At 33.9% G+C, this 16,019-nt stretch overlaps 2 protein-coding genes across 2 annotated transcripts; both read right to left on the bottom strand.

Annotated features, from left to right (window-relative positions):
• Positions 1–353: 353 nt before the first annotated feature.
• On the bottom strand, positions 354–12,956 carry LOC127067953 (uncharacterized). The gene is made up of 5 exons (XM_051003439.1): positions 12,817–12,956; positions 7,855–8,002; positions 7,062–7,411; positions 2,286–2,396; positions 354–1,009 (listed from the first exon to the last, which is right to left on the bottom strand). The coding sequence occupies exons 1-5, from the start codon at positions 12,939–12,941 to the stop codon at positions 715–717; spliced, it is 1,029 nt and encodes a 342-aa protein (XP_050859396.1). The 5' UTR covers positions 12,942–12,956; the 3' UTR covers positions 354–714.
• Positions 12,957–14,827: 1,871 nt separating this feature from the next.
• Positions 14,828–15,818, bottom strand: LOC127068203 (uncharacterized). The gene is made up of 4 exons (XM_051004019.1): positions 15,648–15,818; positions 15,269–15,459; positions 15,020–15,130; positions 14,828–14,954 (listed from the first exon to the last, which is right to left on the bottom strand). The coding sequence occupies exons 1-4, from the start codon at positions 15,816–15,818 to the stop codon at positions 14,828–14,830; spliced, it is 600 nt and encodes a 199-aa protein (XP_050859976.1).
• Between the last annotated feature and the right edge of the window lie 201 nt (positions 15,819–16,019).

Genomic DNA, 16,019 nt, shown 5'->3' with positions numbered 1-16,019 from the left:
GGTTCGTATTATACGAAGAAAGACATTTTACGTATAGAAATAAGAAAGGAAAAAGATCTCAACATCTTCATATCTTTATCCAAGAAAGTCCGCAAATCGTGCCGAGTGATTTTTCATCCCTTATCGCGTTGACCGCACGACGTTACGCAGCCAACGTAGAAACTGAAAGGGAGGAAAGGGGATGAGGGAGAGAAGACGAAGGAACATCGGCAAGGCCAGTCTGTCCTTCTTACGTTTGACAAAAACCTATCCACCTACTCCTTACTCTTTTTCTTCTTTCTTCTTTTTCTTCTTTGGATCCCTCGCCGGAGACACCCTCTTATTTAAGAAAAGATACGGATACCGATGTCACTTACCGGGAGGGTAGAAAATTAATTCCGACTTAACCATTCCCTTCAAGCGTTCCCAAAAATTGCTTTTCATTTTGAGGTTTTTTATCGATGGGTTCTCGGTGGCACCGATTAACTGCTAGAACTAAGAGATTTACCCTCTTCTCTCTCTTTCTTTTTTGTCTTAAAATTTCTCAATTTCTCGTCTCTTTCTTGAAATATTTTTTATAACGTCAACCTTGATCTTTTCATTAAAACGTCAGAGGCAAAATCAAACGATCATAGCGTTTGATATTATCGGAAGTTTCTCCTATGTACTTAGATATACGAAAAAAGAAAATCTCATTTAATTTTGAGAACTCGTCCTGTCCAAGATAGATAGAGTTTATTTCATGTTATATCTTGTCCAATTCTCGCTAACGTCGTGGTCGTGGTCATCATCGGTGGCATAAGTTCCGGACGGACCAATCGGAATTACCGGATGCAATGGGTGGTAGCTAGTAACGTCGGTATAGTCGCTCGACGGTGCATTATATTTCCCGAGGGCCATGTCGATGAGAGAGAAACTGCATCCGGGGAACATGGCGATGCAGTCTTGGCCGTCGTGACCGGCTTTATGGGCATTGGTATACATGTGATGTTCTTCTGGTTCAAAGGAAAGTATCTTTTTAAGGGGTAACCTGTAAACAAAAGAAAAAAAATGTATGCTTGGATTATTTATACATATTTAAAAAAATGCACTAAACAGTTTTTTTTTAACACCTTAATTGTCGTTATCGTCATAGATGACTGAAAATATACAGATTGATTAATAGTAAAATAGTATAAGTAGAAATGTTGTAAGTAGAATGTAGTCTATTTATAACATTTCTATTTACTAAATTCAGAGATTCTAAATAACATACAATCAAATAAAAGATATTGAATAACGTAAATAATTAGATAATAATGTAAGATAAAAAGTGCGTTGTGTGCACTTTTATCTTAATTGATAATTGTTAATAATTCTGTTATAGAAATGCGTTATTTCTTTATTTATGATATACAATGTAAATTTTGCATCTCTTTATGGCGTTATAAATCATTTCATATCGTTTAAATCGTTTCATTTTTTACCGTTTCCTTTAAAAAATAAGAAACGATAAAAAATTGTAAATTGAGTATTATATCATATCCGAAAGTTTAATGTATCTTAGTTTCATAGTACATACTTAAATTTTGTATTTTAACGAATTCAATCATGATTAATAATGAATTTTTATTAATAACATTTTATTACCAGATATTATGAGAATATATATTTGCAACAATATTAAATGGTAATGTATTATTGCCTCTTGCATCTTTCTAACAACAATGATGTTCATAAATTAAATTTAATTATAAAATAAAATTTGATACTTATTTTGATATGTTTATACATTTGTATATTTCTTTTTTATACGAACGATATAAGGTATCAGGATAATTTAATGGGATAGCGTACGCTCGTTCGATTCCATTGAGTTAAATATCCCCGGTGGAACGGTCGATGGAGAAACTTGAAAGAGCAAAGCAATCGGAGCGTTAAACCGGAATCGGAGAACGCGCGGGATCGCGTTATAAAGTAATGAATCACTCAGAGGATCGAATTGAGGAGGGAAACAAACTTGGAATGGGAAAGGAACAGGGAAAGAAATCCTTATAACGTTATTTGCTTAACCGATGCTTCTTAAGGAATAATGTCTTTCATCCCTCCCAGCATAAATCAGATTATTTTCAAATCCGATCGATCCTTAATTTACTATTAGGATGAAATAGAAATGAGAAAAAAGAGAGATTTTTGTTCGAATTTTTTGGCTCCCGTGGACCCCATGTTGAAGGTATGTAGTTGAAAATCTGTCTCTCTTTCTCTCTCTCTCTCTCTCTTTCCCTTTCTCTCTTTCTCTTTTCCAACTTATCTTCAATGAACCTTACGAGAACGATATCCTCATCATTTCTTCCACAAGAGTGTTTCCCTTCGGCATTAGTCGTTGGGAGGCCTCGCAAAGCGCACGAAGGATACAGGATCTGCCGTCAAAACCCATTCTGAAAGGATAAAGACGATTGTTTTAGTTTTACCAGATAAAACCAAGATAAAATCTAAGTATACGTTCGTTGCTTTTGATATAATCAGAAATACAGTAAAGATTAGAAAGGGATAGATATGTACATATTAATAAGTCATAATTAATCAATATATTTCATATCGTCTTTTAATCTATTTACATTATTATAGTATCAGATATATTTTGGACGTTTCATGAATTTTCGTCTTTATCGGCAATTTCTAATACGACTACTATCTTGCAAAACTGATCGAACAGGATATTTCCGTTTTGTGGCTAGTATATCTCTTTCTATCTCTTTCTCTTTCTTTTTCTTTCTCATTCGTACTTCGTCGTTCTCTTTCCCATCGGGAAAGCTAACTGCGAGAGGTGGTTTATGCCAGACGATATATAACCCGACGTCGCGTCACGATGCTTCGACATTCGATTCGACTGCAATATTGGATGTAGCAACGGCGGATGTGACGTGGATCTACTCTCCCGCTCGTACTACTACTTCCTAGTTTCTCTCTCTCCCTCTCTCTTTCTCTCTCTCGTTCTGTTTCGTTCACATAAAGGAAGAAAATTCACGTGACTCGCTTGCTGCGAGAGCCGCTCGCTTTGAGCGAGTTCGAACGTTACGACTTGATTCGAGGACCGTAACTTTTCTATTGATTAACGATCTTTTATCTTTCGAAAGTAAAATACGTATGGACGTACAGTTGCGATTGTGTAATCAACGATTGCTTCTAACGATTGCTTTTAATACTCTTAATGCTATCGAGATTAATAGTAATCGTGAATCGATCTATAGTTTCTAATAAAATAATTTGAAATTATATAGAAAGATTAGGAATAAATTATACCTATAGATACATACCTTACACAGCAATATATCATATGATACAGAATCAAATACATAAAATGTAATTTGTAAATTAGTCCCTTTTGTAAAAATTGTATACCTAATATTATTAAATATAATATAAAATATATCTTCTTAAATGTATGCATGATGTTGTTAATTTCTCTTGTATTATTAACAAAAAAAAAATATAAAAAAAGAAAAAAAAAGAACGCTCGTTAAAAACTCGTTGAAAAATGGTAATTAAAAGATTCATAATCGATGGAAAAAAGTATTTTACATTCCGCAGCGGTATCAGCTGCAATATAATTAGGTCAATGAACGCGGTTAATCACGTCGAATGAATTCGAATTTCTCTCGAAGAGTCATATATCTTCGATGCAAAAACGCGTGGTACGCGAATATTTCGAACGATCATGTTATCCAGTTGTGGCACGAATCGAATTCGCCGACAAAGGGGTGAATTTTAGGGCGTGGCTAGCGAACGAAGAGGAGACTACCTTTAAGACGTTATCCATTAACCATAAGCGTTGGATCATCCTTTCATTTTTTAAATATGTATTCCTATGCACATATCTACCTAAGTACTTAAACTATAGTTATTCTTACCAACTAATATTTCATCGAATCATATACAAAATTATGAAAATTTATATATGAAACTGTAAGATCTTGATTCATCTCTATATTAAAATAATATCTAATATAATTAAACTATAATTAAAATATAAGTAAAATACAGACATATATGCATATTTATACACACACATACACACACACACATATTTATACACATATACATATGCGCATATACATATATACATATACACATTACATACACACATATAATTACAAAATAATACATATATATATCATTAAAAATATATTAATATATTTATTAATCCACTATCTTAGATATTACTTGATACCATTCTCCCATCATTCTTTATATAAATCCCAAGCATCGTCAGTTTCTTTAAAATACATTATTGTACTCGTTTACACTGTTTTACATAATTTGTTTCCTTATCTTACAATATAAAAGCGCGTTCAAGAATATAAAATATTCTTAATTCCTCGTAGCAATTCACTCCCGATAGCTTTTTCGATTCGCATTAATCACGATCTAAGGTAATCTCATCGATCATTTATCACAGAAAAATCGAGTCATCGAGTTACAAGCAAACTAGTTTACGTTCTAGTCTAAAAGAAATCTCCTTCTCTTTCTCTCTCTCTCTCTCTCTTTCTTATAGAATAGGTTGATCGTTCGATCGAGATATCGATAATCTTATCATCTGGTACCAAGGATAGCGTAGGAAAAAAAAAAGAAAAGAAAAATAACATACGGTTCCACCGTTATGTTATAAAGACAGTCTTGGTTATCCGAGACTTGGTAAAGCTTGAATGACTCTTGCGTGGACGAGAACGGTTTACAAGATGGCTTACAGAGGGTTTTCGTGTCTCCGATGGTGTTCGTGGATGGCCACTGGTGATCGTAGAACGGCTTAAGGGTGGCATGAATCAGAGGATGGCGCCTCGGTAGCCGCGAGTTCTCTACGGCTGTTCGTTTCTGAACAAGCATGCCAGACCATTTATCCGTTTCTAGACCGAATTGCTACGGAGATGTAGTTTCTTCTCTTTCCCTATCTCTTTCTCTCTATCTTTCTTTCTTTCTTCCCTTCCTATCTCATTCTCCACGTTCTTTCGCTCATAATCAGATTTATAACCATCCACCCAAAGTTCGATTATTTTTCCTCTGCAATTACGAACGAATCGGAGGGGTTGGATTTCGAGATACTTTCTCTTCTGAAGTTCTTTTTATTTTATTTATTATTTGGTCATGTACTATTTAAGAGATGAAACGTAAGATAATGAAATTTTTAAATTAGTAGGGTATATCTGCAGAGTGATTGTCTTCGATTTTGATATAACATTATAGATTGACAGAACAGATGAAAAGAAACGAAGCATGGATTTTATTATCCGTGTTAATTCGGTTTTAATGGAAAATAGACTATAAAATTTTTTCTTTTTTCTTTTTCAATTATCTGTGTGTATGATTTGATTTTTCATAACTAATACAACAGCGGAATTAGATTTAACAGAATTGTTATTTTTCTTAAAATTATTTATCGCGACCTTTATTATTTGAGATATAAATTTTTCCGTAAGAATAAATTCCTCTGCTAGTTTAATTCTAAATTTAATCATACATATTTAAATGTAGCTTCTATATTTAATAGTCGAGATATTGATGATGATTTAATGATAATTGATAAATTTAACAATAAAATGGAAGTTAATGACCTGTTATGAATGTAATGTAAATATTCGGAGGAATTTCATACCAATTAAGTTGTACTATATTTAATTTCATTTTATACATTTTACACAAATTAATAAAATTACTGTTTAAATATACTAATAATATTCATTTTCGTATATCTGCATGCTTCGTAACTATACTGGGAACTTATGGCATTCAAACTATTTAACTTAGAACTTTTAGATACGAGTTAACTCATACAGTATTACATCATGTAAAATTACAAAATTTATGATAAGAACTTCTATAAAATAAAAAAAATAATAGAGGTTGGACTACCAACTTTGTTTAATAGGAATTTTTATTATTTTCTTGTTTAATAAGAATTTTTATCAGCATACAACGGAATTACCGCAAATTAAGAAAAAATAAAAAACCTGCCTTTTATTTCCATTTACTCTATCAAACTAAAATTTCATAAAATATTGAATTGTTCGGATAAAAAGAAATATAAATAAAATGGACAAAATTTCTCGATAGATCTTGAAAATGTTTTTCTTATTAGTATACGTCTTACTTACGGGTATATAACTACAATAAATACATCAAAAGTAAAACCACTTAACTCTATCTCTTTTTTTTTCCCTCTCTCTTTCTTTGGGATGTCGCTAACAAGATGAAATCTTATTGAAGATTTTCATGGTTGAAAATGGACATTTTTACCGAGAAACAAGGACGAGATAAAGTGTATAGTCTATATACTTACATACTATATCGGGTCTTTGCATTAGGTAACTCGATCGAAAGGAGGTACGTAGGACATTGACGATAAAAAGAACGGAGACACGTCAATGGGGACGGGCTGACTCTTCGTAAAGAGAAACGAGGCTCGATCGGCACGAAACCACTAACGTCGCCGTAACATTTTATTATCGAGTATCGAGCTTGTCGTCCCGTCCGTAGTACATTTTACGAAAATTTTTTCTTACCATCGAATGGCCGACCTTTCTTCCCTTACTAAATCTACGAAAACTAGAATTGACATCTTCTCGATCGATTTTGAGAAAGGAAATGCAAAATGTCGTGATGGCAGATTGCTTCCTTTTCTCTTTTTCTTCTCTCTTTTCTTTTTTTCTTTTTGTAAAAAAACGGAATTAATTTTTGAATCAATAGGTGTATGCGTGTGTGTATGTGTAAATAGAAATGAGATCGAATGCAATCGTATATTTTCCATACATACATTTGTAATCAACGATCGTATTAATATTCCGTTGGGCAATTAATCCGCATGGTCCTGCCCGTCGCGTTAGATTACGTTAAACGTCATGCCGTCAATTAATAATTAGTATCATCGAGCATTAGGATATTATAGGTAGAACGATATATGACAGTGCCGCACGACTGTCGCATCGTAATAACAATAATAACAATAACGATTATGAGAATGACAAAGATATGATGACGGTGATGATGATAATAACAATAGTAATAATGAATAACATTATTATTAATAATAGTAATCACAAAGTACTCACGAGTTCATGATGACCTCGAGTTTATTGTAAAGATCACGACGATGTCTTCTCTGGAGATAATAATAATTGGCCTTGTAACCTTTCCTCTTCTTTCCAGACGAGGAAAATTGGACGTACTTGCCAGGCACGTTCCATCCAGTATACTCGAAGGCATTCTTATTCACCGATTGTAAGCTGTTCTTGAACGATCCGTATTTGTTGGCGCTCTTGAATCTATCGTTTCTGAGCTGAAGAAACGGTTCGAGAGCCGGCTTACTCTCGTTCGGTAGATCATAAGAGATACCCCAATTTACGCCCTCTGTGAAGATGTTGTCTGGTGTTAGAGTATGCATTGTCATACAGAGCGCGATCTGGAAAATAGTATCAATTAGATATATTAGTATCTAGGTATAGTAAATAAAGAAAAGAAAGGAAAAGAAGAAGAATATATGTCATACGAAAATAAAGATGATTTCATCATGATTGAATATTGTTACTTTTTCAAATTCCATTTTCTCTTTTAAATGTAACAAACGATTTATACACCAGATAATTTCTCTTTAGCCGATCCCTCGTGTTCGAAATGAAATGGAAGAATAAATATAATGTTAAGATTTGTCGGATAAAAAAAAAACAAAAAGGTAAATTGAGTGAATGTATATATGTGCGTGTGTGTATGTATGTATGTGTGTGTCTTAAAGTAAATGCGCCGTGTACACATTTTATCCTTCCTTAATATTCCAACGTCTCCTGGGTTTCCATGGATCCGGAACATTTGTACAGAAGAATGTTGTACGTGCCTCTTGATACTCACGGAAAAGCTCGAGCCTTCCGGAAAGACGACGTAACGCTTCCGTCTCGAGTGCGGACTATCACGATCACTGTCCGCTTTGTACTCATACAGTAGACCGCAAAGTATCGTCAGAATAAACAGGTAACGGCCGACAAAGCGATCCATATCTCTGAAATGAAATATACATGGAACGAAAGAAGGACTTAGTTTCCATTGTTATCCTACCGTAGCAAAAGCAATCGATTCGCTGTAATTTGATATTATCCGAATTCGATAACGATATAATAATAATATCGATCAATATATTTATAAAATTGTACAGAGAGAGAAGGAAAGAGACAGAGAGCGAGAGAGAAAGAGAGAGAGAGAGAGAGAGAGAAAGAGAGAAATGAAATATATTTTTTCAACTAAGTACTTATTTATTTCAAAAGATAAACTTATTTCTCAAACAAGTACTTACTTATTTACTTAATTACCTTTTGTCGAAAATAAAAAATCGAGATACTCGAACTAAATACTTATTTACTCGATCTTGGAAGATTTTCGATGTCCTATCAAATGAGAGTTCGACTTTTGCTTATAGCTATTTCGGACCGTACCAATGACGAGAAATTGTTTTGTTTCGATAAAAAGAAGAAAGGAAATACAAAAGAGAGAGAGAGAGAGTGAGAAAGTGAGCCAAAAGTTGCTCGGCCGAGTGCGAAGTCGTAAAGGAATTACCCAACTTCTTCGCGAGCAAATCCTGCTATAATACGTTGAAAAGTTGTTCGACGACTTATCTAAAATAAAAGTGCCCTATTCCTCGTTGTACTCGGTGAGAGAAAAATAGAGAGAAAGAGAAAGAGAGAGAGAGAGAGAGAGAGAGGCAAGGATTGGTAACGCATTCGACAGTCTTTCTTGCCATCGTGACAACGAAAATCGGTGTGAAATCCTTCCAAAGTATTTCGTGACTTCGATTGGGATGTACTTACTTGGATGCAACGGGAAAGTGGAAGGAGAGATTGGAATGTCGCTAGGAAATCGACGAAATAATCATAACGAACGACATTGCTTGGGGTGCTGATACGTAAACGACGTGAAATCCTCTTTACATTCTCCATCTCGCTCTCTCTCTCTCTCTCTCTCTCTCTTTCTCTCTCTCTCTCTCTCTCTCTCTCTCTCTCTCTTTCTCTTTCCCTTTCTCTCTCTCTTTCGTACATATATACATACATACATACGTGCAGACATTTCGATCTTTCTAACATAGAAGGAAATGTAAATGAGATTTTGCGAAAACGAAGGGTAACTCCTAGGCGAGTGACAGCTCGATTAGCAATTCTTAGAATCCATGGAGGAGTTCGAGATGGAAAATGGTTGACTTTAACCGAATCCTTGAGCTTAAAATAGGACCGACTATGTGGATTTCGAGGATGGCAAGGATGGTTACGTATAGGAGTAGAATGAGAGGGATACATATCTGTATAAGTACTTACGTACGTATATATATGCATATATAATATTGAAGCTTTCCTCTATCTTTCGATGTAATGTAACATCGTTTTACTTTTATCTTACGAAAAGAAGTACGTAAAAGGGAAAAGGGAAATTGATATTACCGTGGAAAAAGAAGATGTAAATATAATTTTCTCGGTATCAATCTAGGGGAGAAATAGAGACAAAACGTCTCGAATCACGGGATAAGAATGAATGAAGAAAATGAAAGAAAAAAAGCCAACGAGAAGTTTTACTTTTGGATAAAGGAAGATATTCGATCGTTTATTCATTCGAGAGAGAGAGAAAGAATGAGAGAGAGAGAGAGAGAGAGAGAGAGAGAGAGAGAGAGAAAGAGAGAAAGAGAATGATAAAATGGCAGAGAAAGGATAAAATGTGAGACGATTTTTTCGAAGCCAAGATACGTACATGTATATATCCCTCTTGGTTTTCTCAAGAATCGATAGAACGTGACAAATCATTGTCAATTTTTTTATGTCGCAAAAAAGTTGCCATAGGCGTCGTCGTCGTCGTTGTCGAGAATGATTCGCGACTTGGCTCTTGCAATCTTTTTTTCGATCTTTTTTCCTCTCTCTTTTTATCTCTTCCTTATTTTCTTATATATTTTTTTCTTTTACTTTTTCTGTTTATTTTCTCTTTAAGTTCTTTACCTTCTACGAAGTCTCGAATTGCCCGGCATTAATTTCGTTTCTTGGTAGCAAGAGCGTATGTATTTTCTCTTTCTTCTTTCTCTTCGTCCTTCTCCATTTTAACGCATTTGTTTTTTTGATCTTTGTTTACATTTAACTTCGTACACAAGTACAATTGAATTCTACATTTCCACGTGATCATACATTACTTATAGTTTCCGTGTTTCTAATCATGAAATCCTATAGATCTCTCTCTCTCTCTTTCTGTCTGTCTGTCTGTCTTTCCCTTTCGTCATCTTTCACGTTTTTCTTTTATCTTACCTCCTTCTCCTTTTATTTTTCTTTCTCCTTTCTTACTTCTTCATCGTTACAATTCGAGGAAATTCGTTTCCCCTTCTTACTATTTTCTACCGCAAGAAAAAAGGATATTGTCACATTCTTCCATTGGAATAGACACGAGTATTTCACCAATACGTGAAAATGTCGACTTCCGGAGTTTCTTTCCCTCCGATTCTTCTTTTTACCCTTCTTAGTCTCTCGTCTGACTTTTACGATCTACCCTTTGTCTTTGATATCGGATTCTTGTCTTTCTTATTCTTATACTTTTCACTTTTTTCTTTTTTCTTTTTGTTTTTATTATACTCTAGCCTTTTTCTTCTTATTTTTGTTTCAAAATTATAAGAATAAGAAAGAAAGAAAAAGTTGATATTACGGCGAATTCGTTTATTCTTGGTATATTGATGAAAATACTAACTTTGAGAATAGGTACATAGTAGATATATTATATTCGATACAGAAACAATATATATTTTGACAATAAGTTTGTATCTAAAGTTTTAACAAAACGTTTGCGATAGTAACTTCGGCGAAAATTACAAAATAATATTTCGTGATAATAACATTTCACAAAATCGTAATCCATCCTTCTCTCTCTCTCTTTCTCTCTCTTTCTCTCTCTTTCTCCCTCTTTCTCTCTCTTTTCCTTTCCTTCACGAATATTGACCTAATATATTTCGTAGCCCTTCTTAGTCACAAATACATGAGTATCCTTACAAATATCTTTCAACGAAATGATATGAGAGATACCAGAGAACTTTTTTCTTCGAATAGCCTTCGTACGTAAATGAAAATAGAAATCTGTTATCGCGATCATTTTTCTAAATTATTCGAAGGGAAGAAGTCTGATATTTTTTTCTTTTCCTTTTTGTATTATTCCGAAATAAAATTTTGATCCACTTGATAAAATAAATACTTATCTACTTTAGTTACTTTGGTAAGAAAAAGAAAAACTAAAAAAAGAAAAGAAAAAAAATAAAAGTAATAAAGATCGTGTTATGGTGTTGAGAAAATCGTTTGAAAATCACGAGACGAGACAAGAGGCAAAGGAAAGACCTTCGAGGACATCGAACTAACGTGGACGAAACTTTCCACGTGGAACTCACCAAGGATTGATTTCTACTCGGTAAAAATATCTCAAGACTCGCCTCGGTAAGCTCTTTAGGAAACAGGAAGTTGTTAGCTCTCTCGCCGTGGAAAAACGACGCCGTCGAGAAAATGATCGATAGTCGATATCGATACTAGAAAACTCGATCGAGGTCTCTCGAGTATTCATCGGGAAGGAGACATCTCTTAAAAAATATTATCTATAAAGGAAAACCTTGTCCTCGATTGAAATTCTTTTAATCCTCGACCCGAAGCATGCATCGTCGTTAGAAAACAAAAAGGAGAAGTATATCGGCGACTAGACATTTTTTCTTCGTACGATCGGTTTTTTTTTTGAATTTTGTCACTTGTACCTGTCGCCACAGGTGTGTGCTATTTCAATGGGGTGAAAAGGGGAGTGGAGTGAGGATCGATGATAGGAAATTCCTTCATCGAGAACATTCTTATAGGTTCGTGCGTTTTAACGAGGATCGTGTCATTTTTTCTTTCTTTTTCTTTCACTCATCCCTTTCTTTCTTTCTTTTTTTTATTTCTCCTCGCTCTCTCCTTTCTTCTAGTCCCTTTACATTTTTCATTGTCTCGCATTCCGCCCGCATTCCAGACGAAGAAGAACCAGCTAGCCGAAGAAAAGTTCGCCGCGAGTAACAAACGAGTTTGCGGAATTGGAGCGATTAAATACTTTGGATTTCCGTGTAATTAAAGAGCAGAATCAGCGAAATTCACCGTAGTTTCCGATCGAACTTTAACGATGCGATAAATAAAAATTTTCTTCGTACTCGTCGCTTATGGATCGAAAATCGAAATAGTCCTTTTTCACGATTATCTTGTTTTATTTAATTACTACATGTATCCTTAGATAAGGACTTTGATAGAATTAAGAGAAAAAGTTTTACACCGTTATTATTTTCCAGAAAAAGTAGAGAATTTCGCGAATGTCCAATAAAATATTTCGATAATATGTTAGCCGATCCAACAGATTCCTCTATTGAAATTTCATTGAAATCTATTTGGACGGTAATACCAAATCGGATAATCATCGGATTTGTAAACGTTTTACTATTATGGGAAATCAATACAATAAATGATTGGATAATTGCAAATGTTACATATATAGTATGGGAATAACAGCAAAAAAAAAAGAAATAAAAACGAAAATAGATAGAATAATCCAAAGATGAATTAGAAAAAATAACACGCATTTTAAGGTATGCTAAGTTTACGTGCACAAAATAATCTATATTTTGTATTATATTTTTAAACAAATATAATAAAAGGAGTGAGATAATCATTACATATATGATTCGAAAAAAAGAATGAATTGATAGAATAGTACAACAGAAAATAAGATTATTATTTTCTCTCGATAGATTTAAAAAAAAAAAATTTTCTCTGTCTCCTTTTCTTTTCTCTTTGTACTCACTGTGTATATTTCTCGTAGACGGAGAACAAGCACCAAATCTTTCGTCTTTCCAGCAAGAACAAGTACTTCTGGTTGATACTTCTGGTTGGTATTTCGAACATGGCCACGTAGCCGTTAGTTAACATTTCTCTTTCCTTTCTCTTCTTCTTCTCCTCTTTCTTTCTCTCTCTTCCTCTCTCTCTCCCTCTCTTCCAGCAATTCCTCCGGATTTATTTAACAAACGATTAACGCAAACTCGAGGAACACGGTAGGTCGAACCACCGGTAGCCTTCCGGGCGTTAATCACCTCGACGATGTTAATACGATTAAAGTTTATCGGCGTACACGTGTAGTATTCATGTCTACAGATTTACGCTAGGTGTTACGTATTTAGCCACACGAAAATTCGAAAACTTATGCGTACTCATAGATACATAATTGAACCTGGTTCAATGCTTGTCAATTATTTTCCGATAAAAATATTCTTAAGATTTAATAGAAAGATTAAGGGATACATCAACAATGCAAATTTAAACGATAACTTTGTATATTTAAACGTAGTAAATTGTAAAATAGTATATATGTATATATAAAAAAAAACGAGGGAAGGAAAAAACATTAACTAAAAACATACTGAATCATTTCGATTCCGAGAAAATAAAAAGATTTAATAATAAGCGAAATTATCGAACGATTAATTAGAATTGTTCAGTAGAACTGTTCATTTATACTACTCTCATAAAATTATTGATTTTTCGTTATTATACTTATTAATTGTAAACATCGATTGTCGATTAAGGTAAATCGATTGTATGTTACGTATCATAGTAACAGAATGTGTATCGAACAACCATATCTCATTGGTTAATTTTTTAAAACGTATCTGTCATAATTCAAATGTAACTGCAAACGTTCTAGAATAAAGTTTTGGAGTGACGAACGAGGAAAGATAAATACTGAAAAGAAAAGACAATGAATCTAAAAACTCTTTGCCACGTGAAAGTATCTAAGAAGACTGGAAGAATATAAAGAAGAACAATGGCACGGACTTTGGCCCGCGATTATAAGCTTCGGAACGGCTCGATCGTCCGTAACAATCGCCTTTTGCATTCCACCGACTCCGAAAGCAGCGAGGCAACCTCTTCATCGATAAACTTTCTTTTGCTTCGGGCTCTCGCGCAAAGTAATATCGGTTGTCACGTTGACGCTTTTCAAAGTTTTCAAGCTAAAGCCGAAAACGAGAGAGAAAGAGACAGAGAAAAAGACAGACAGACAGACAGACAGAGAGAAAGAGAGAGATGAGGAATAAACGACAAATCAATAATAATTTAAATAAAAATATATAATTTACGATTAGATGACAAGTCATAGTTAAAATATATATATACATACGTTTAATCTGTAATAAATAAATGAACATTGGCAAGACGATAAAAAGAGAAATAGAAAATATGCGAATCTTTCGAAATGTTTTAATTGACTAGAATTTTCCTTAATGTATGAAAAATTCATTTGTTTATTTATTTATTTTTTTAATACAATATTAATTTATATACAATTATCATATATTAAATAATTAACAATATATTACAAATATGTAACATTTTAACGAATGCGATATTTATGTAATATTTTTTACAATGATTGGTAAATATTAACTGCTAATGTTATCTTAAGAAAGAATTGTGTTAGTGATAGCGTCAAACTTTCGTCATCCTCTTGATAATTATATCTGTATATCTGCACTCCAAGATGACATATAAGAAGTTAACGGTTGCAAGTTCACCGTTCTTCATGTTTTAGATCACGGTTTTTCCAAGTAGAATTCACGAAGCAAAACGTCGTAACAGCAAGAGATGTACTGTAGGTACTTACTTATGGCGAAGCATCTTGGAAGAGTTTCGTTTTTAATGCTTCAACCAGAAATGCTATTTAATTCGTAATATTTTCCAGATTTGAAGATAAATCGTTTTGAGAATAAAGGATAAATTAGGTATAATTAAAAAGAGCATTTTCCTTTTTATATCGAATTTCAAGAGTACAAGCTGTATAAGAGTAATTCTATAAAAGAAAGTGGGCAAGGATACTCGATGTGACAATTCGTATCTTTTCGATAAGCCATATCATAACAATCAGTTTCTTTTACGTCCTCGGAATTGCTGTAATGAGATTTTCATTAAAAAGAACCGAAAATAAAAGAAACAAAGCCATTTAAAAAGCGTACCTAAGGATTATTTTCAACGCTTTTTCCACCAACGACAAGCCCGGTTGATTCAGAATCGAGGCAGCCTCGCAAATAGCTCTAAGAACGCATTGACGGCCAGGGAGATTTTGGCTGAAAAGAGTTATTCCCCTTTTCATATGCGAACGCTTTCATCGTTGATTTTTTATGAGTTTCAAACGTTCCGAGGAGATTAAATTAAAGCCGCAGTAAATGAAGATAATACGTTATAAAGGTCTTTCTCGTATATACCTGTTTAATGCCATTTCGAAATTACTGTAAATCTCTCGTCTGTGACGTCGCTTTATAATCCATGGCTTTCTGTATAAATTCTTTCGAAAATTTTCCTGACTCGGTATTGGCCATATTACATCGAATTCATATATCATGTTCCAATTTGGTGGTTCTTTAACCATAATAGCTTTCAACATGGCCAAGGTCGTCTGTGAATGAAAAAACCAAAACAAAAAATACTCCAAATAAATTGGACTAAATTCGTTTAAGAAAAGTCAGATGTTTCATTCTGCTATGCGAACTCGCCGTTAACCTCTCAACCTATCTAATTAAGGTCTACACATTGACTCAGCTTTAGTGTTCCAACTTTGAACCGATAAATCTCGTAGGAACTCACCACTATAGCGCTACCCTTTGGAAAGACAAGGGATCGTCTTCTTCTAACAAAGATCTCTCCTGAACTTTGACCCCTGACACCAAAGTCACTGTCATTACGGTGACACAGAGATACCCCAAGGACAACGTCCGGTAACTCCATCAGTATCAAAAAGAGCCATGGTGCCTTCATTTCTCGGTCGAACGATTTCTTTCTTCTTTCCTTTCTTCTTTTTTCTTTTTTCTTTTTCACCACGAACTCTTCTTTTTATTATTTTATTTCGAGCAGAGCATTTTCTTACTTGACTGCTTTATTTATTTTCTCTTTTTCTTTTTCCGATATATTCTCTTTTCCAAGATAAAATGAGAAACAGTTTCTTTTTTCAACGTGTCT

This window comes from Vespula vulgaris, chromosome 12 (genome assembly GCF_905475345.1).
Source record: "Vespula vulgaris chromosome 12, iyVesVulg1.1, whole genome shotgun sequence".
Classification (NCBI taxonomy): domain Eukaryota; kingdom Metazoa; phylum Arthropoda; class Insecta; order Hymenoptera; family Vespidae; genus Vespula; species Vespula vulgaris.
Note: the sequence above shows the minus strand (reverse complement) of the source record. Positions and strands in the feature narration are given on the sequence as shown.

Bases quoted from the DNA above. Each gene is read 5' to 3' on its own strand.
- LOC127068203 (XM_051004019.1), bottom strand. From the start codon at position 15,818: ATGAAGGCACCATGGCTCTTTTTGATACTGATGGAGTTACCGGACGTT. The intron at 15,460-15,647 runs GTGAGTTCCTAC...TTTCATTCACAG, and splicing joins CAAAGGGTAGCGCTATAGTG to ACGACCTTGGCCATGTTGAA. The intron at 15,131-15,268 runs GTATATACGAGA...AACTCTTTTCAG, and splicing joins TTCGAAATGGCATTAAACAG to CCAAAATCTCCCTGGCCGTC.
- LOC127067953 (XM_051003439.1), bottom strand. From the start codon at position 12,941: ATGTTAACTAACGGCTACGTGGCCATGTTCGAAATACCAACCAGAAGT. The intron at 2,397-7,061 runs GTGAGTACTTTG...TTATCCTTTCAG, and splicing joins CTCGAGGTCATCATGAACTC to AATGGGTTTTGACGGCAGAT. The intron at 1,010-2,285 runs GTAAGGTTCATT...TTTTGTTTACAG, and splicing joins ATGATGAGGATATCGTTCTC to GTTACCCCTTAAAAAGATAC.